The 22204-nt window shown below is 35.1% G+C and overlaps 3 protein-coding genes and 1 long non-coding RNA gene across 5 annotated transcripts; 2 read left to right on the top strand and 2 right to left on the bottom strand.

Annotated features, from left to right (window-relative positions):
- Nucleotides 1-230: 230 nt before the first annotated feature.
- On the bottom strand, nt 231-5120 carry LOC140890274 (BTB/POZ domain-containing protein At1g04390-like). The gene is made up of 8 exons (XM_073298036.1): nt 5032-5120; nt 4707-4836; nt 3718-4225; nt 3485-3618; nt 2777-3222; nt 1594-2673; nt 839-1051; nt 231-615 (listed from the first exon to the last, which is right to left on the bottom strand). Exons 1-8 carry the CDS (start codon nt 5118-5120, stop codon nt 231-233), a joined length of 2985 nt encoding a protein of 994 aa, XP_073154137.1.
- Nucleotides 5121-7586: 2466 nt separating this feature from the next.
- LOC140887086 (uncharacterized) lies at nt 7587-14876 on the top strand. Of its 2 annotated transcripts, none has more exons than XM_073294116.1 (16): nt 7587-7777; nt 7891-8076; nt 8523-8702; nt 8974-9382; nt 9555-9673; nt 9764-9841; nt 10068-10208; nt 11116-11160; nt 11673-11839; nt 12016-12094; nt 12177-12262; nt 12509-12638; nt 13010-13142; nt 13354-13517; nt 13924-14113; nt 14307-14876. In XM_073294116.1, the coding sequence occupies exons 1-16, from the start codon at nt 7658-7660 to the stop codon at nt 14507-14509; spliced, it is 2430 nt and encodes an 809-aa protein (XP_073150217.1). In that variant the 5' UTR covers nt 7587-7657; the 3' UTR covers nt 14510-14876. The 2 variants fall into 2 exon arrangements, with proteins under 2 accessions (XP_073150217.1, XP_073150216.1); XM_073294115.1 differs by having other exon boundaries at nt 14304-14876.
- A 2309-nt stretch (nt 14877-17185) lies between these two features.
- On the top strand, nt 17186-19416 carry LOC140891990 (uncharacterized). The gene is made up of 2 exons (XM_073300710.1): nt 17186-17245; nt 17313-19416. Exon 2 carries the CDS (start codon nt 17422-17424, stop codon nt 19135-19137), a length of 1716 nt encoding a protein of 571 aa, XP_073156811.1. The 5' UTR covers nt 17186-17245; nt 17313-17421; the 3' UTR covers nt 19138-19416.
- A 688-nt stretch (nt 19417-20104) lies between these two features.
- On the bottom strand, nt 20105-21894 carry LOC140892911 (uncharacterized). The gene is made up of 2 exons (XR_012152936.1): nt 21758-21894; nt 20105-20483 (listed from the first exon to the last, which is right to left on the bottom strand). It is a non-coding gene; the product is annotated as an uncharacterized lncRNA (long non-coding RNA).
- Between the last annotated feature and the right edge of the window lie 310 nt (nt 21895-22204).

The following is a 22204-nucleotide window of genomic DNA, read 5'->3' as shown; positions in this document are numbered from 1 at the left end:
ATATCATGTTTCACTTTCTCCAATTCTCTGTACATTGCCACAACGCCATTTTCTTGTAATTCACATAGATACTTCTATGTGAACCAAAAACAAAACCGCGAATACAACCGAACCGAATGAAAACTAAGTTCGAGCAAATGTAAGTAAGAATAACAGATAGATCGAGTACTTTAGTTACTTTACTGATGGCACGAACTATCTCAACAAGATAGACGTGATCAAGAGCGTCGTCAAGCTAACCAATCAGAAGAAGCTAACCAACCAGAAGTCTTTAGAAGATGAGACAAAGGCGCCAAATGACCTACTTCAACTCGCACCAAATTCCATTCAGGTAAATCAGCAACAACTTGAATTACATTTGCAGGCAAATTTGTAGAAAATTGCAAGCAAAAGACTAGAATTTTGCGACATTCTTCATAAAGATACTCGATTTGCCAAGAATCAGCTAGCCAACAGAGCTCCAAATATGGTCGAATCTCTTCCAGTTTCTCTTCTGGATCCAAATTATCCCACACACAGCCGAAATTAGGTGCAGGCAACTGGTCAGAATAGAGCCAGCTAACAAGTTTTTTCAGCGAATTCCAACTCACGGGAACCTTGATAGTATGTGAATTGCTGCAACACATATTTACAGAAAAAATATGATATTAAGAACACCATATGTGGCATTTCATAAACTACCCCCTTGTTTAAAAATTCCAAGAACATGGACAGTAATAAAAACATATTGTTAATCAAGTAAAAGATCGAAACAATTCGATGACAGTAGATATTTTGAAATTTCATCATGCTTAAAAGTTAAACCCAATGGTCAGGTCACTAGAAGCAAATATAATACCTTTCTTGCATTCCAGATCCAAACAAGACTTGTAAGTAAGCAGAGCTTGACTCCAAGACAACTCTGTGAACATGCAAATGAGGAACTGAAGCAAAGCAAAAATTGCACCTCCAATGCACCAGTTCTGTCGTGATGGCTTCCACAAGAAGATCCCTGATTACAGCAAAGGAGAAAATATACTCATTATAGCATCGAATCAAACACAGCGAATATCTGATTTACATGAGAAATATGAACAAATAGAAATCACTAAACAGTCTCTCCCTTAGCATGAAACTGCTCCTTGATGTTGTACCAAGTTAGGTGAATAGATAAACCAAGAATCTCCAATTCCAATTTAGTAACATGCATGCATGGCTCGAGTTCCAAGTTCTCAGGCGAGCATGAGCTGGGCCTTGAGCTCAATTTTCACTTGTCAAAAGCTTCAAATGGCTCATGAGCTTACAATTATTTTTCAATTTTCCAAAAAAAATTGTTTTAAGCTTGCGAGCCTAGCTAACTCATAATTTGAACTCACGAATATGTTGACCAACAAGGGATTTTTGAATGAAAGCTGATCTTATGATCCAGAACTTGAGCTTAATTCTTTTAGTCGAACTCCAGCTTGAATTTCACAAGTACTCAATTAACTATATGTAAACAAACATAGTTCAAGTTATCAATTTTAAATCGATGAATGGTGCTTTCTTAAAACTCGTGTCTAACTCAACATATTATTGTCCAGAGCCATTTCCAAGGGATAGAAAAGCACATACGAAAAATGATGATTGGTTGGCTCAAGAGCAGGACTTAGATCAAATCTCGGTATAGGGGTTTCCAAATTTGGTGCTTCTCTGTGCAGCATTTTCAACAGATGATCTCCCTGTTTACAGCACTTCGAAAAAATTATCAGATGATTTGCAAGGTCGTCATTAGCATGTAAATATCCCAAATATACAAATTCTAACAACTTCAAAAGTAACTGCCGATTCACGTTTACAGAAAGTTGGACCGAGTTAACTACTTCTCCTTGCAAAAGTGACTGCCGATCCACGGGAGGCAGTAACAATGGACATCTAAACATAAGAATTACTTTATGAGCACAGACAGCTTCTTGGTTTACAAGATCGAGCCTTAAATCAGCATTCTTATTCTCACCAAGTGCTTTCCCAATCCGCTGCCCCATTTTACTTGGGAAGCCGTATACTCCAAAAAAGCACAATATATAGGCAGCATACAATCTTGAACCAGGAGAAAACATACTACTACTGCAGAGTTCCTTGAGTTCCTGAACTATCTGATCATCGAACTGATAAGTTTTTTTAAGAGCAGAATGATGCACCAATTCAGCAAGAACCCTCAAGCTAAAAAGCAAAAACATGTCATCTCCTCCCCACTCTTCTGCACAGTGGAAGCAACAAATCTGCGTAGTGAAACCATCTAGCAAATGAGGCACCAAACTTGCTCTTTTTACACGAACAGGATCCTTTAACCACCACCTTATAAAGGCGATCAAAGTTTGTACTCCTTCACATTTAATGATGAGCCTTTGAAATTTTGGCAGGCTAGAATAGCATGCCAAACTCATTAAGCTCACCACAATCTGAAGATTGCTTGGAATCGCAACTTCACTGCTACACCTCAATTTTAGTGTCTTTAGTAAATTTTCAAGATAAACCTTGCGTCTGGATGGAAATAGTTCAAACAGTATGGACCTAGCCATGGATGCGATATATTTGCTTGCAGAACAAACCATCATAATAACTGCCCTAGCTGCCGATTCTCCGTGGATCGCATTTGGGTGACTTATTTGAGAAGTACGGCGCGGAATCTCTGTTGAGTTAATGAAGACCAAGCTGTCAAACATAAAGAAAGGAAAATATGTAAAACACAAACTGGATAAGCTATGCATCACGAAATCAACATCATGGACAGTCGTGTAGACCAAACATGGCATACCATACACATATTACAAGGACCTTAAGTTGAAATTTGTTTTTATGCATTTCACAGTTGAAATTCCCAGAACAATTTGCTGCAAGCCCTCCAAGAATATCCCATACATATGGTCTGAGAGACAGTTTAAAATTCGCACTAAGACCTTGTCGCACTTTGATGGCCAGATCATTCACAGATGACTCAAGTAGCATTTGATGAATTTCGTCATAATTGTCCAAAAGAAGATCAAGAAGGACTCTATCCACCCCTTCTTTCCAAAAGTACTGGTGATGATCACCTGCCCAACGAGTGACAGAAGCAAGACGGCATGCCTCTTTCACAACATCCATTTCGCTTTCAGTAAGCTTTTCAGACTGCAATTTCCAATTTTTGAGCTCCATGATCACTGCTTTGACAAGGGGCTCGGAGTATATGTTCATCATTTTTATACATCCTCTTCTGCTTAGCTGATTAATTCATGCAGCAAAAGAATTCAGGTGCATTAAAGTAAACAAGTTCCTCATAGTATATAAGAAAGTGTGTACTACATTTAGTGAAACACACCCCGGGTAGTCTATACTTTTATGTTATCTGATCAATATAGGCCATACAAGAATTTCATGCAAAATCAATGTCTGCGGTGGATAATCTAACGACTATTATCCAGAGAGATTGTTTCACTTAATGTAGCACATTCTTAATCAAACGAGTTCAAGTGCGAAAGAGTACCGCCAAACTTCTTGCAAGTCTAAATGCCCATAGACGGACTCCGAGTGAATTTGAACAATCCATGCAGTCCACGACCATTGTCAGAAGTGCTTCCCCACTTTCTAGTATCTTATCTGCCCCGTTACAACATAAAGCTGGCAGGAAGAATTGTCAAAAAAGTTGCAAGTTCACCACAATAACTTCAACAAGGAAACTAGCTGTAACAAGTACAAGTTCTGTAACAGTTTGAGTACCTAATGCATAATACAATTGCAGGACAACAAGTTTGGCTGAACTTTCAGACGTGTGTTTTGCAGAATCTAGAGCATTTAAGAACTTAGAATCATTATAGACACAGAACCTCAATGGTGGCCATAGCCACAGTATTTTACTTAAAGAAGAAGCCACTTCTAGAAATAATTTGATTGGTTTATCATCAACGCGAAATGTAGTTATGTTACAAACAAGGAAACTGACAGCCTTAGTTTTCTTCAAAATCGGCAGTCCTTCGTTGTCTTTTGTAAAAAGAAGCTGTGATAAAATGGAATTTAAGGCAGTGGCGCAAGACATAGCAACTTGCAGTTCCTGGGTAGACAACAATTCCACTAAAGGACCGATGAGATCCAAAACTTTAGATTGCAGATCTGAACCCCGTAAAACATTGGCCATCTTAGTGGAAACGTCGCAGGCCAACCTCATCAACCTCTGATTTTTGGATTTCAGAATACTCTCTAGTGCTTCAGTCATAGCATCCACTGAATCCTATAATAAGTAGAGACCAATATAAACTTTCAAACCCAGGCAGCGATCATCCTCCATTCATTTGATGAGGTAATTTTTTTTTATAAAATGCTTCATATGACACCCCATATTGTATATAACTTTCATCTTCACCGTGTTATTCTAATTTAAACTTCTTAAACATAGCAAATGCCTCACCCATGTCGTTTCAAATTCCATGAGTCAGTCAAGTAAATACATTAACCAATAGTCCATAACATCCAATAATAATAAACTTGCATACTGCAGTGTCTCTAGTCACTTTAAGCTTTTAGCAATCCATGTGAAACATCCCGTTGTCTGTTAAAAACAACATATTTAAGATTTCTTGGTGCCATTTTAAAATATAACTATAGATACTTTAGTAGCGTGGTGATGACCAACAGGCAGTATAATGCATATAATAGATAAATCGTTCGAATCAAAGTTTCTTGTTGGATCTGAAAGAAGCAAAGTTCCGTACCTTGACAAGTGGATGCTGTAATATATCGCTTGAAATACATTCAAGGAACGCATCAATTGATAGAATCACTAGTAACTGTATCTTAAAGTCCGGACAATGCCATTTCTCTGCGCTCTCCCGGTTTTTGCACCTTCAAGATGCAACATAACAAGAAAGGCTCGGTCGTAAGGTTGCCTAAATTTTCCACCAAAATCTACTACACCATAAATTCTTTATCATAAACTCATGGCAATTTTTAGCTGAACCCACATATATTTTCATTAAAAAAAGATGAAGAACAATGAACATTCTACTGATGACTTGGAATATGAACAGTCACTGCTACCCGAGTTTGAGAGCGTAGTGAAGGAGTCGATGAAGACTGAGCACGCGGCCTTTGCCGCGGTTGTTCTCCGCCTTCCCAGATGATGGCATTAGCATAATCCTCTTCGATTGATTCTACACAGAACTGCCGAAAAGAATGCAAACTACAGTTAAATCTCGCACGAATCAATTCAAGAAACTATATATCAAGCAATTGCAGAAAAGCAACCAAGGGAATTACGTGGTTCTTCAGGCTGTAAATTGGCCGGGAAATGGGTCAATGTGTTTCAAGATTGCAAGATCAAAGAACAAAAATTCACTCTTGTTTTTACTTTCTTTTGGCTCACAAGAAAAACACTCTCGAATCTTGATGGCTTCGACTCGATATGACTTCCTTCTTCTGTTTGAACTCTTAACCAACTAACCAACTGCCTTCAAAAAAAAAAAAACTAACCAACCAACTTCCCTTATTTTATATATATATTTAATTTTTTTATGGGTTGAAATTTAATCACGTGTGAAATACGTTTCATCAAATTGATTGTGAGATAGTATAAGTCAGAGGTGCAAACGAGCCGAGCTACTCGTGAGTAGCTCGGTTAAAACTCGATTCGAGCTCGGTTTGATCGAGTTCGAGCTCGAACTTCAAATATATGTGTTCGAGTAGCTCGCAATCTACTCCATAACACATATAAATAAAATATAATATAAATATATATATAAATATAATGTATATAATATAATATTTTATTTTATTTATTTATTCATATATATATATATATAATTTTCTAGCTCGAGCTATAGACGAGTTCGAGCTCGAGTACGAAACTAACTACTCGATCGAGCTCGAGCTCGAATAGTTAAATACGAGTCAAGCTCGAGCTCAAGTAGTGTGTTACTCGAGCTCGGCTCAATTCGATTGCACCCCTAGCTAGTATGAGTGACTATGACCCGAGTTTTCGTATTTGAAAATTAATTTTAATTAGCGTACACCTAAAAAAAGCAGTGTGATATTCATTAAATATTTTTTGTTTTAACTTTAATAATATGAAATTTCAAAGCAAGAGTTTCGTACAGTAATTAAGTTAATTGATCATTTGAAAATATTATTGCAATTTTTGTATTGGAAAATTAATTTCAAAAATGCTTTCTTGATCATCATATATAAAATATAGTTAAAAAACTAAAATTTTCTAATCATAACAATTAGACGGCACTTTTATTTGCGATAATTTTACGGATTTTAAATATTATATAAAATGGCCTTTTAAATCTAATTTATGTATGAAATAATATTTATTAGAATAATACTAATAAAAGATAAAATTATCTTAATTTTTTCTTGAAATTAAAGATTGTAATATTATTCAAATATCATCGTTTACAAGATACCAACAAAAAAAGAAATTATCCGTTCGTCTCTACTGCACCTCAGGACTCGGTGCAAAACTTAAACGAGTGTACAAGATAAAATTTAGAAATTGTCTTATTATTATTATTATTATTATTATTATTATTATTATTATTATTATTATTATTATTATTATTATTATAATAATAAAAACCATCTAATTAACTAACTTTCAATTAATTGGTGAAACTTGATTTGAAATTATCATCATCCTAACTTAATTTTCAATAAAACCAAAATTATTATGCAAAATTAGTCATTTTATAGCTTCATCTTTTTTAGTCATTAAATGTTTTATTATTTATCAAAATAACACTCGCTTTGTGTCATTCGATAATTTTTTTTACGAAAATGACACTCATTTTTTAAAATTTATATATATTTATTGTGATTTGTGATTATCTGTATAGGAAAACATTATATATATTATATTTTTAAAATTTTAAAATTTAGTGTTTTTTCGTTAAAAAAACTGAACTGTACGAGCACGCAACCTTAAATTACAAAACAAATCCAATAAACTATCAAATTACAAAAAAATATAAATTGTATTATATACACACAATGCATTGTATTTATATGTTAAGTTATACACACAATGCATGTGCATTAATGTTAGTAATTTTTTTATGTAAAAAGTGGTGATATATTTTAAAATTTGAGAAATATTGATAAAAATAAATAAATTGACATGCACTCTCTTTTTTTTTTTGAGAATACAATAAAATAAGAAAATTACCCACACAATCGACGAAACTTGAGCATAAACTCAAGACTTGCTTATTTCAAACAAAAAAATTATAAATAATAAACTACTAAATTTACTTAAATAAATTAAAAAATTTATTCATATGAAAATCGAACCTGAAATCATGTGACTCATGACCTCAACCTTAGCCGATAGGCTAATATCGGCTAAGGCCTCATGGGCAAATTGACATTACATGCACTCTTGCTGTACGGACTACTGGTATTATTATTTTCTATAAAAAAAAAACATACTATTAGATAAATTGTCATAAATTATCTTGCAATGGATCTATCTATTATGTTTTGACCCAATTGTACAGTACCCAATAAGGGCTAACTACATAAGCCCAAACCAAAGCCCAATTCCTCTTTCGACACGCCATGCAGGTGGCCCGCATGAACAAACAATACGAAAGATGGCGCTAGGGTTTATACGCCACGAGTAAAACCACCAATGGACGAGTTTTAGACGGAGAAGAATTGGAAAATGATTACCGGAGGGAAGAGCTTCGTTTCCTCACCGCCGGCATTCTCAAACGATGCCAAGAGACTTCTCGTTTGCACCGGAAACACTGTATCGATTTTCAGCACTTCGACTGGCTTACAGGTCCTTCCTCTTGTCAATATCTCATGCTTTTGGAACCTTTTTTAGTTTTAAAAATTGATTTCACGAGCAATTTCGTAAGAAAGTTGTAATTTTTTTGGTTTTTCTTTTTGAAGACAAGTGAATTGGTTGGCCACGGTTCACTGGTGACCTCGGTGATAGTTGTTCCTGCTTCCACTCCAGGGAGTACAGTCTTATGCTTTTGCTGGACGTCTTCTTTAGATGGCACGATCAAGTACTGGGATTTTGCGGCGCCTGAATTGATGAGGACTATAGACATTCGTTTCCCCATTCACTCAATGGTGATTTGAGTTTTTCCATAAATGTCATATTCAGCCGTTTATTGTTCGATTGCAGTGAAATGAATTCAGTGTTGCTCTATCTTCCTTCACACAGTGCGATTTACAATAATATCTAATAGCTGAATTGTATCTACTGCGGAGAGATTAATAAGGTCCCATCCCAGGATCTTGAGAAATTAGGAATATGAACTAGTACATCTTAATCCTCGTTTGGACAGGGAACTAATCTAATAATTTGGAATTTTAACCATAGTACATAACATTTGGGATGTTGACCTTTTGTTTATTTTTAGGGTTGTGTTATAAGTTATGGGCGCCATATAGAAGAATATGCATTATGCCCACTCTTTTCTTCAATACAATAAACAATGTCACAGGTTTACTGCTTTGTGATAACAAATTATGATTTGGGTCAACGTATTTAACATATGTTATCGTGAATACAGGTGATTCCAAGTTTATTTAGCCAGAAAACCAAAAGTAGTGAAAAGATTCCAGATCTTTTTGCTTATGTCTATGCTGAAGATGTGAAGCAAAAGGGAGAATTACCTAGTTTTTCATCCGGGCAGATTCGAAAATGTAATTTGACGAAGTCTCGCTTGGTTGGTGGAGTTACTTTGGCTGAGGTACTATTTTTTTTTTAATGTTTTACTCGTTATTGTGATTGTTTTGCAGTAACATGTTGGTAGTAATTATGAAAATTGTAGTCATGATAATGCTTTTACTGGATTAGATCCTAGAATACATTACTTGATTAGATCCTAGAAATACATTACTTATTAACTTCTTGTCTGTACTGTAGTTCTTTCGTTCACTTATTAGTTATCTATATATCTTTTGTATATTATATTATTATTTGACTTATTTTCTCAATGGCCATGTATTGTTGTTTTGCAGACAACAAAACCAGGTTCTATAATAGTTAGTGCCTCTGGGAAATACATTGGGATATATGAAAAGCGCAAGCTTCGGATATGGGAAATTCCAGGGGAAGAATCTGAAAACGTTGCTTATAAGAAAGTCAGATTGCATCATACAAAATCATTTACCACTCTGGCCTTTCATCCAACTGAAAGGGTGGTAGCAGCAGGTGATGCTACAGGAAGAATTCTATTATGGAGAGGTGTTGGTAGTGGAGCTTTCTCTAATGGTGATAAATCAATCAATGGAGGAATAGACAAAGATGTAGAGGATAGGCCTGGGGTGAGGGGTGACGATGATGCAGATTCTTGCACCACATGGCATTGGCATTCTTCACAAGTGAACGTTCTCTTCTTTTCTTCAGATGGTGCTTATTTGTTTTCAGGTATGATGAATTTCTAGTAATGCTTATTTAAAGTGAAAGAAACTGTTCATTATACTGGGCAACATAATATGGTACCAGTCCATGCCTTCCTTTTCTGATTTAATTTTTTTATTCTATTTTATTTGGAGATGAAACTTCAAGTTGTTTTACAAAAGAATTCTTAACTTTCTAGGTGGGAAAGAGGGAGTTTTAGTCGTATGGCAGTTAGACACTGGAAAGAAAAAATTTCTTCCACGGATTGGATCTCCACTTGTGCATTTCATAAATTCTTCCGACCCTTCATTAGCTTGTGTAAGAATAATATCAATTGAGTAATTGTTGTGTTATTCACAAATTCCATACGTTTCATGTGAGTTAGTTCTTAATAGTGAATTTCGTCAGATATCATGTGCAGATAACCGTATTCATCTACTCAGAATGCCTTCGATGGAGATCTTAAGATCCATTTCAGGGATTAAGGTTTGTTCCAATCTATTATCGACCTTTACAAACTGATTGGGATCAAAGAACCTATGAAAATGGGTACCCTTTCTGTAAAATAAGATACATATCCTCAGGCCATTTTTTATATAAGTTAAAATTCACAAGGGTAGGGAGTGGGAAACAATTGACTCCAAAATCCTTCACTCTAATGCTGAATGAATGTCTCGACCTGTGCTTATAAATTTAGTGGTATAAATTTCAGCTTCCAAGTTCATTTTTGGAATTTTACGAGGGATTTGGCTCGGGCGTTGTCGTCAATTACACTTATGGGCTGATTGCAGTACCCACAGAGAATTACCGTGTTCAATTTTATAGTTTATTTGACGATCGCGAGATTTCAGAGGTGAGCACGAACAATTTTGTTTATTAAGTCATGTTTTACATTTACTCGGCCCATTTTATGATTCAGTTTCAATTGTCTTGTCTTTGCTTCATCCCGAGTTTGTGTATCTCCTCACGCGTGAGAGGAAGACTAATGGCACATCAGGTTTTGTTTTGATACTTTTGGAAAGCATTCTGAGGAAATAAAGTGTATGGTTTTGTTTTGAGAAAAAAAGTTGGTATTACAGATGTCAATATGTCCGAAATTGTTCGATGATTTTTTTATAAATTTGAAGGCATTATATTTTTTAGTTCTTGTATAATATCACGATAAGAGTATTTTTGGTGCGTAATGAAAAAATTAGTTAAATGTAATGATCACGATGGGAGATTTGAAAAGGAGGGACAAATATGTATTGGGGGGAGAACTGAAAAGAATGAAAATCGATGATAGCGTTTGTTTCTATTTTGAGGATGAAATTTTTTTCATGATTACATAAATAAACGAGGGCTAAATTTTTCTTGGTAGATTCTTTTGGCATGCAATGCAATTTTACCTTCTGTTGGGGTGGGGAAATTGAGTGAATTTTTGTTCACTGTTTTTGCCACGTTGTTACATGGTATTATGTCTTTGGTTAAGACTGGAGATGAATCAGGATTGCAGTTTTAGTCCTGCGATGATGAGCATTGTAGGCTGTAGCTGGCTAGCTGATTTAATTTTGATCAAGTGACCTTTCTGTTTTTCATGTCAGTTTTCTCATGTGAAGTGTTTGGGTTTGATAAACAATTATTCTCAGTTTCTCACTTTAAGCTTTGTTACGCAGAAAAACTCTACTTGTTAAGCAAAGGTTGCCCGTTATTTCTGGCAGTGTGATCTCTTTTCTTCTCACTATTATTTGAAAATGATCTCTTAAATTTGCATGTTTCAGGTACAAATATGTCAAAGGAACCATCATCCAGGTGATGAAATCATGGTATAGGACCTCTTATTTTTATTCTCATCAATAGAAACCCTAATAAATCTTGATGAACAGATTTCTCCTTTTGTAACACTTTGATTTAGATTCAATAGTTTCCACAAGGATGATGGATACTATCATTTTGACTCACATTCCTCACTTACCATGCCTCCTGTCACTTTTCTTACTCTCATTTTGTTTTCTATTTGTAAATATATTTTCCATTGGTGCAGTTGCTTTAGAGGTGAATTTTGTATGCTTTAGAACTCTATAAATTTCAAAGTACACGCTTGTTTACGTGGTTTAAAAATCTATCTTGGTTGTCGGATCTTTTCATTTGATTTATTTTTAGTCTGTCTCGTGAATGAGTTTCTCTTTATTTTTCATCCCGTCAGCAATTGTATAATCTGATACAGACTTCAGTTATTCGAGTATTTGCACACTTCACAGTTCTAAAATTCTCGAGTCACTTATAAAAAGTCATTTTCTATCGATGTCAGCCTAAAGCAATTTTACAAACTTTGCAGGTAAAAGTGAATTTAGTGGCTCTTTCCTCAGATTGTTCTGCAATGATCACTGTTGAAACCAGACTCCCTGAAGAAGGAATAGGCAACCTTGTGAGTCTTAAATTCTGGTCATGTAACTCCCAGGACAAAGACTTCTCCTTATCTACCGTCATATATGAACCTCACAGGTTTGTTTCTTTTTAAACCCTTTCACAAATTTCTTGGCGTTATTTCATATTTCACATACTTTCGCAAGATCAAACCATGCATATTGTGTCTTGTCTGTCTGATAAATATAAGATAGAGAATTTTTAGCATTTATAACAACTAATAGAATCTCATGCTTGTGCTCAATTCTATGCAGGGAGGCTGGGATATCTTCCATAGCTTTCCGTCCAACTAGTAACATGGCCGTCAGTTCTTCATCTGGTGGCGACTTTAAGGTAGGTGGTCTCATTTACGATTCTAAGTTCTAACTGGTTGGCTGATGAGTTATTGATATTAGTTGACAATTTCGAATGGCAGATTTGGGCTCGTGACTACAAGACCACCCTGCAGGATTATACCCATCAGAGTACTGGCTGGGCATGCCATGCTATTGGATCATACAAGTATTCTCTTTGCACAAGATAATTTCAGCTTTATGACTTGATCCGATAAACCTATTTGAAAAACTGACATTCACATACTTACGGTTGTTTTGAAATCAATTAAGCCTGGTGAAGTTATATGATTTACTCATATCTATGGTTTTGCTACGGCCAATTTTACTTCTCTATTCATCGACTGCATAAATTTCGTGACAAGAATAGTAGTCTATAATTGAAGGATTCATAACCAAAGGTTCCGTTTGGCAGGAAGAAGCCTATGACTGCTGCTGCATTTTCGAGTGATGGGACTGTTTTGGCTGTTGCTGCAGATAAAGTTATTACCTTGTGGGATCCAGATGCGAATATTCTGGTGGCTGTCATTGGAGATAGTCTCGAGGTATTTTCTAACTTATCGGTATTTCATTATTATTTGGAATAGGAATTGGGAAAGTTTTTTGTACGTGAATCATGGCAAAGTGGTTTTTCCCTTTGATTAATCTCTTGTTTTGGCATTCTTCTACTGAGGGGATGGGCATTTCTTGCTATTGCTGAATGATGATTTTATGACAATAATTACTCGATGATTGCATGAGCAAGAGTTGTAGACTATCAATATCGTAGCCATTGTTATGGATTTTAACAATAATGTTGATATTCAAGGTCGTATTGGCATATGCCACAAATTTTACTCAAGATAATTCTATGTTGGTTTTTGTTATATCTTTCCATTATTAGTATTTTTATGCAAAATATTTACCTATTGTACAGCCAATTACAACTCTTTCATTTGTCGGGAAGTCAGAGTATCTTCTATCTGCTTCACAAGGTTCCAACCCTCAGGTGACTTTATGGAGTATGTCAAAGCTCTTGACATGTTGGTCCTACCGGCTTCATGCTGAAGGTGGTATTCTGTTTCCTCTAGGGGAAACTGGTACAGTGTTTGTGTTAGTCGATGTATTGATTGTTTTATATCTACAATTACGTAATGGGAAAGGACTCGCGTTGTGTTTTTATCTACAATACTTGCCTGGGTCAATAGCAAAGCTTGAAACATAGAAATTCTCTACTCGTATTGCATTTCTTGTAGGCTGATTGTGTGTTCATGTTTGCAGCTATTACTTGTTCGATGAACAACACTTCCTTTGCTGTTCTTGCTCGCACCAAGTCACCCACGCCCATGGTTTCTGATCATGCTGCATCACTAGGTGCTGATGGGGTTATCTTGTTTTTCAATGTTGAAAATCCAGTGCCATTGTCAACCTGGTTTGTCAGCAAGGTGACGTTCTCCGTCCTATGCTGTTTTAATTGGTTTTTTTCTCATTATTGATTCTGAGGCAATTTTGAATTTAGGTAGTGTCATTCATGTTATGCATATGATTTAGTTTAGGTGTGGTGCATGTATATATGATGCAAGAACTGCTACCGTCCATGCTACTTGACAGGGATTTTTTTTTTGGTTCAACGAAATCTGATTAATTTTTCCTTTGAAACCGTCATCTTGACGGCTGATTGCATACACCAGCGCCTCTGACAGTGGTATAACTTCGGTTGATAGTTATTAATGAACTACTATGCCTACTGAATACCCCCTATAGAGTGCTGATGAAAAATAAAAGGTTTTACTGCAAAAACGACTGTCTATTAAAGTTCATATTTGGATTAAAATATTCTCATATTCCCAGGCTGAGGGTGGAGGGCTTTCTTTTGTCGAGTCAAGTCTAAAAGCAGATGACGCCACAGAATCAAAATCAACCGAAGTGCTTGCTTACATAAACGGTGCTCATGAGTATGTTCTATTTGATCCATATGATGTGCAATCTGACAAGCTTAGCATTTCTGGTCCAAGGAATTTCGGCAGCCACGAGGAAACAGGTGAGATTTGATTTATACTGCATTATTCTTCTGCTTTCGGCCATTGGCATGCCCCACTTAATGTATATGAACCATGCTATCTCTCTCAGATGTCTGACATGATTGTTAGACTTCTCTTATGATAAATTCCCATTCATTTCTTGCTTTTGCACCACTTTTCGGTTGTGTTATGTAATTGGAATTTATTCAGCAGAAAGATTTGGCTATGCATCCATCTATGGTGAGTTACCAGTATTCAGCTTGACAAGAGATGAGATGCCACTCCCATCAATCCGGCCGGAGGGAACGTGGAAGACTATATTCAGTGGACCATCTCACAGTCTTCCTCCTCTTCCGAAGTTGTGTTCAGAGTTTTTGGAATCATTACTGGAGAGGAGGTCTATGGTTGTCGAATGAACGGATTAAATTTCTCTATTTAGCTCTTGGCTTGGTATCAGCGACGAGAGACGCGAGAGATATATCATTTGCACTGTCAGTTGCTTATGGCAGACCGAAAGAGATCATGCAGGTGAAGGAGGCAATACGGTGCCGTTTTCTTAGAGGCGAGATGAATGCGGTTAATTTATGGAGATTAGTCGGATATCATGGTGCCGGCTAGAAGTAAAGTTTGTGGAGATATAAATGTATTGATTGTTTTGGGATATATGTTAAAAGGAGGGTATTATTGTTGTATAACGAGGAATATAGTCAAAATGATCCTGTTAGTTTGTCCATTTTGTGTTTTGGTCTCGTAAGTATTTATTTTTGGTTTTTGGTCCTATAAGTTAAGTTATAATTGGTTTTTAATCATTTTTTCATAGAGTTTTGACGTGACATCAAAAAATGCTGACATGAGAGACAAAAACGCTCACGTGGCATTGAGAAATGATGATATGTCTGTTGTGACATCAACATTTAAATGTCATGTTTTCCAAACTGGATTGTATCGATCGGTTCAACCAGTTCGACTTGAAATGATCACTGGTTTTATCCGAAACACTCTCAAAAATCGTTTTAACGGTTGAACCGGCAAAATCAGTCAAGTTTTTCGATTTTTCTTTTCGAAAAATTAGTTTTTTTTTATTTTAAACTCTTAATTTAATATTTTATTATATATATATATATATGATTATTTGAAATTTTTTCTTCATTAAAAATATTATTTATTAATATTAGAATGTTTTAATTAATTAATTTATTTTTAAAAAAACATATAACTATAACTAATATTTTAAATATATTTATATAGTTATTTAGTTTTCAAAAATTACGATAAATGTATATTTTTCTATTTATATAAAAATTTTAGGTTTTTATAATTTTAAATATATTGTTAATTATATTATATTATATAAATAGTTTTCAATCTGATCGTATGGTTAAAATGGTCTAACCAATTGAATCATTTTTTTAAGTTAGATTGGTTTGATCACCGATTCGGTTATAAAAACATTGGTAAAATAAAAAAGAACTAAAAATCAAAACATAACTAAATTTACAGGATCAAAACCCAAAATTGAATACTTACATGACCAAATCACAAAATAAGCAAATTTACAAACTATTTTGACCATTATCCCTGATATATGTGACATTTTTGAAAGTTATATGAGGATTTTGTGAAGTTAATTTCCAAGCTAAGAATGTTCCTTAGTGTTATTTACTGTGTTACAAATTAATTACATGTCAAGATGCCATTTGATCTAAGGGTGGCTCGAGGATTTTGTTGAAAGAAATTGATGATTTGTTTACGCACGCTACACAATGAATTAGTATTTTACTTTTGAAAATTATTGATCTGAAATTTTAGGGCTTCTTTATTTGGAGAAATATCTTCTAGAATTTGGTGAATGGGAGTTGTCTCGATATCTCAGAAGTTATAATTACTATGCTAAAGTTGATTATACTTTTGTTAAACTTTACTAGTTTGTTTCGATTTATAGTATCTCTGGAGTTGAACACTCGTTTAAAAAGCTTGCTTTTGTATTAATTGTAAAGGTGTTTAAAACGTTTTAATTGTTTGAATTTGAATTTACGTTTTGAACTAATTGATATATTTAAAAAAACATATTTATGTGCAGATCTCTCGTGAGTTGTGAGACGGATTGATTTGATTCATACATATAGTGAAAAATAATACTTTTGATATAAAAAATCATACATTTTCATAGATTAGATATTCGTTTCATAAAATTGAACCGTAAAATTATCAGGCAAATGCTATGATGCATCGGGTGAAGTTGATTGGGCACCCTGGCCCATTTCATTGTGGGCCCGGGTGCCCGATCAAGGGAAAATGCTGCACCGGGTGAAGATCAACCGGTGGAGCATGCCCGGGCGGATTATCATATAGAAGTTTTTGTGTTATATGAGTAGTTTTCTTGTGAAACAGTATCACATAGTGAGACGATCGACCTTATCTATTTTATAATAAAAAGTAATATTTTTAACATAAAACGTAAGAATTTTTGTGTCCATTTTTATTTGTACACTGATCTCTGGCTATATGAAAAGGCTGATAATTTGTTCCAAGTATTCTACATGAGAAAATCATGTCTTCTCATTGAAGGTATTTTTTTATTATTTGTTTTTTGGTCATATAAATATTCAAATTTGGGGTTTGTACGTAATTTAAGTTTTATTTTAGCTTTTTTATCAAACATTCTCATTAGTTGATAATATTAGCATTAACTGAGAAGTTTGTGAAAGATTATGTGAAAAGTTTTATTGATGCTTAATTTATTCTTGTTGAGTAGACATTATTATCATAATTTTTAATTCATGAGTTGTAGGAAGGTATTTATGTCACCACAAACCGAAACTAAAGCAAGTGTTCGATTCAAAGGTGTTAGTACATATTGACTTATTATACTCCTAAATTCGTGCCTATATATTGAGCAATACAAAGCATTTGGTTGCCATCGCCTTCTACATTGAATAATTTCAACGGTATACAAGATCAAAGTTTTACCGGAGATGGGGACAGCACTTGGCCAAGTGGCGAAATGTCTAATTTTCTTTTCTTTTTCAGTTTTTTTTAATATTTATATAAATGGGAGAGAAACCAACTTTGGCAACTCTCAAGATAAAATTCAATAATGTAATCCACAATGGAATGGGAGGCTGTAACAAGTTCACTCAAAGATTAACAGAGTGCACATGACGACTTGGAGGACTCCACTCATTTTACATTCGCATTTGCTTTAAATCTATACTGCAGCTGAATCGCTCGAATTGTTCAGTTTCTTGATTTGCTATATTCTTCTCATGAGAGAGAGAACCACAATCAAATTCAAGATTTTTTTGGATAAAAAGATTATCTTGATTTCATGGCTATTCTCTTGCATTCATCGTCTCCTATAGCCAAACCATCTTCAGAAAACGGAGGGAAATCTTCTGGGTTTCGAGCCCATGCGCCCAAATTTCAGTCTTTCCCACTTAGCAAAGGTTATTCTAAAGTATTGTCTTCAACCCAGATAGCCAATGCTCCAAAAGATAGTGTTTTTACTCTGCCGAATTGGAGGTCTGGTAGGAGTGACATTAAAACCAGAGAAATTAGGCTGAACGATGCATTCCTGTATTTGGAGTATATGTTGGGGAAAGGCCACAAGCCTGATGTTGCAAATGCCACTCAGCTTTTGTACGATCTTTGTAAGTTTAATAAGCTAAGAAAAGCTACTAGAGTCATGGAGATGATAGTTAGGTCCGGTAGTATTCCGGATGCGGCTTCCTATACTTGTTTGGTTGATCATTTGTGTAAGAGGGGGAGTGTTGGGCATGCTATGCAGCTAGTGGAAAAAATGGAGGAATATGGGTACCCAACTAATACAGTTACTTATAATTCTCTTGTTAGAGGGCTTTGTATGCGCGGAAATTTGCATCAAAGTTTGCAGTTTGTGGAAAGATTGATGCAGAAGGGGTTGGTCCCTAATGCATTTACTTACTCAATCTTGCTTGAGGCTGCATACAAAGAGAGTGGAGTTGATGAAGCTAGGAGATTGTTGGATGATATTATTTTGAAAGGTGGGAATCTGAATCTTGCGAGTTATAATGTTATATTGACTGGTTTGTGCAAAGAAGGTAAAGTTGAAGAGGCAATGAAGCTTTTTCGTGATTTGCCCGGAAAGGGATATTACCCTAATGTTGTGAGCTATAACATCTTGTTGAGAAGCTTGTGCCATGAGGGATGTTGGCAAGAGGCGAATGAGCTTCTTGAAGAGATGGTGGGCGATGATTGTTCCCCATCTATAGTGACATATAATATACTGATTGGTTCACTTTCACTTCATGGTCGAACTGATCAGGCCCTCGAAGTTTTGGACGAGTTGTTTAGAGATGGCCGGTTCCAACCCAATGCTGCAAGTTACAACCCTGTTCTTTCTTCCCTTTGCAAGGAGAAGAAGGTAGATTCTGTCGTTAAGTGTCTAGACGAAATGGCATACAGAAATTGTAGCCCAAACGAGGGTACATACAATGCTATAGCCAGGCTTTGTAAGGAAGGAATGGTTCAAGAAGCATTCTCAATCATACAGAGTTTGAGAAATAAACAGGACTCCACAATTCATGACTTCTACAGAACGGTGATCACGAGTTTATGCAGGAAAGGAAACACATATCCGGCATTTCAGTTGCTTTACGAAATGACTTTGTGTGGTTTCAACCCGGATTCTTACACGTATTCTTCGCTTATTAGAGGACTGTGTATTGAGAGAATGCTTTCTGCTGCCATGGATGTGCTTAAAGTCATGGAAGACTATGGACACCGCCCCGGTGTAGACAATTTCAATACACTTGTTCTTGGATTGTGCAAATGTGGAAGAACAGATTTATCTATTGGGGTGGTTGAAATGATGATTGGAAAGGGTTACCTTCCTAGTGAGACCACCTATACCATTTTGATTGAAGGGATTATCCATGAAGATGAAAAGGAGCTGGCCGGAGCGGTTTTGAAGGAACTGAATGTCAAACGAGTCGTGAGTCGGAATACGTTGGAAAGGCTCACCATGCAGTATGATCTTGAAGGATTGGTTATACACATGGGATGAAAACTGATATGATGAACAATAGGGTCGAAAAGATGGTGGTTTCGCAAAGCATTCGGGATCAAGGCGTTTTAAGTACTCGTGGCAGATGGACTGTTCTGTACACTTATCGGTTCTTTGTACGACTAAAGCATAGGATGGCGATGACTGATGAGAGGTTTGATAGATCGTTCATTGGGAGAGACACGCGATCAAATCATAAAGCATTCAGATTTGAAATTCCTTGAATTTTTTTGACGTTTCTAACATGGTACATTTAAAGTTCGACATCACATTTGAGTCGCAACTAGGGGTGCAAACGAACTGAACCTGTTCGTGAGCTTTACGAACATGCTCGATAAATATTTGATTCGTATTCGAGCTTATCGAACTCGAGCCGAATTCGAACATGCTCGAACTTTTTTTCGAGCCGAGCTCAAGCCGAAATTATACTGTTCGATAGTTCACGAATAGTTCGCGAACCTTAATATTTAATTAATATAATATAATTATATAATAAATATATATATATTTCGAGCTTTTCGAACCATAATATTCGAATAGTTCACGAATAGGTTCGAATATTTCGAGCCAAACTCGAACTCAAACTTCATTTCGAGCCGAATTCGAGCCAAAATATTTGAAATTATCGAATTTCGAATCGAGCTCGAACTCAAATATACTCTTATCGAGCCGAATTTGAGTCTTAAAATTTTGCCATTATTCGACTCGATTCGATTCGTTTGCACCCCTAGTCGCAACTGGTCAAGATTAATACACAACGGCTTGCTTGTTTTCCATATATGGATGATATTGTGTTATAATTGTTGATCCTTTTCTCAAATTCATGATTATAAAGGTTAAATAGAAGAATAAGAATCATCTCTAATAGATAACACAAGAAAAGCATGGCCCTAAGGCTTGTAAACCATGTAAAGTGCAAGCACCTCAAGTTATTATCGAACCCTTTAAAAATCTCACAACCAAAAGATACCACAAAAATAATTAACAAAAAGAAATGGAAGCCGAGTATATTAAACATGATCATCGGTGACCTACGTTAACCAAAAATAACACACTCCAATGAGCTAACACATGAAATAGAGTTCGAAGTCTGAAAACTACAAGAGTTGGAACTACAAATTTTCCAGGAAGATATCACAAAATACGGACATCCGAATCCGTGAATAGGAAGATGGACTCCTTTTACAAAACTTCCTCAAAACCATCAAAGTTGCCAGGGCAGCAGATGATGAAAATTGAGCTTTAAGCAAAAGAAGCACATCCAATCCCATGTTTATCCTCTACTTGGATCTTTGTCTCATCTTTCGGCGCTTCCTCTTCAACCTCCTCATGCGCTTCTTCTTCCACTATATACACATTATATTGAATTTCAAATTCAAAGATATAAGGGAAAAATGCAAATTTAACAAAATCCAAATAAGTTTCTTTGTTTTATACTTTATCGACGAGTGTTCTTCATTATCTCGACAGGGTCAGCATTCAAGAAAACGTAAACAACAGGATTGCTTTTTAAATCCAATCAAAAAAATTAAAACTGACATTACAAGCAAAGCTCCCAAAAGCAAGTTCAATAGCGAGACGTTGGACTTATGTTGATGTCAACATTGGTAACTTCATCTCATGGGTAACTTCTATCTCATATTTATGATGCGGTGAGATCATGTTGAAATATGAATTTTTATTTTGATTCAATAAATTTATAGTTTAAAAAAAGAATACAATTGCAAATAATTAAAATAATTACAATTACAAATAATTTAAAACTTAAAGAAAGCAATACTAGAAAGATTTAGAAATTAACCTCTAATCTTCAATTTGAAATTTAACCCACCCATTTTTATTCCTTTATTATTATTATTATTATTATTATTATTATTATTATTATTATTATTATGTTCACTCTTTTCCTCATAAGAGATATTTACTGAACCGCTCACTATTTCAAGTCCATCTAAAAATCAATAATCTACAGGTTTTTCTTTTCATAAAAATTTTTTCCAGCATTTCCCAACACTACCAGTAGCTTCCCTAGCCAAATAACATATTCTAAAATTCCCATATACCATTTCTTCTGAATGATCCAACCATTAGAGTGAACACAAATAACCAATCTCGTTAATCAGAGCTTCGCTCCCTAAACAATGAAAAACAGGAGAATAATTAAACTACATATTACTCCAATTAACTAAGTCTTGAGAGTACCCTTATGTCTTAATAGTACTACTACCCCAATATCAAAATATTCTACATTTAGATCATTTGTTCATTCAAAAATAAAAAAAATCATTTGCGCATTCACAATACGTCATTAGGCAATAAAATGCAGCGCTCATACATCTAATTTTCCCCTTCAACTATTATATGCGGGACAAATCATAACCGAACACAAAAAAAAAAAACCAAGACGTGATTTTTTGAAGAAAACCATAAGCACAAATTCACATAAATAATCGTCCAGTATGAGTCAAAGTAAACATCGGAGTGACAGATTAACACAAATATTCAAACAGGAAAGTATATAGCATAAACAATCAAGACGAAATGAGGGATTAACTTCAATGAAAATATGCTAATTAATCACGATTCATAGATCACGACCAAACGGAGAGGATGCGCCTACCTTAGCCCTCATTACAACAGAAGTTTCCGAAGCTCAATTCGGAATCCACGAATGTTTTTGGTTTGAACACTGTGAAACCCTAAAATTGGGAGGAGCACATTTACAACATGCTAATTCTTCATTTCATTGGGTATATTTATAGGCCGAATGGGCCAAATTAGTGCAGGCCCATAATTCATAAATACATCCTTTTGTTTTAGATGAGAAATTACATGCTTAGTAGAAAAACTTCTTTAATTCTTCCCATACTTTTCATATTTTTATTTGTTTATTTGAATTCCGAATTTTACTTTTATCTCTAAGACTTTGTTCTAGTAATACAAGAATTGTGTATCTTTTACAACAATTCTATTAAGAATTTTACATTATCATTTCTAAAATTTTGGAGTGTTGATGAAATTGTCTTTATACTTTCAAAAATACATTTTTAACCACATGACTCCATCT

The sequence above is a fragment of the Henckelia pumila genome, chromosome 3 (assembly GCF_033568475.1).
Source record: "Henckelia pumila isolate YLH828 chromosome 3, ASM3356847v2, whole genome shotgun sequence".
In the NCBI taxonomy this organism is placed as follows: domain Eukaryota; kingdom Viridiplantae; phylum Streptophyta; class Magnoliopsida; order Lamiales; family Gesneriaceae; genus Henckelia; species Henckelia pumila.
The sequence above is the reverse complement of the archived record's forward strand: the minus strand, read 5'-3'. Positions and strand labels throughout refer to the sequence as shown.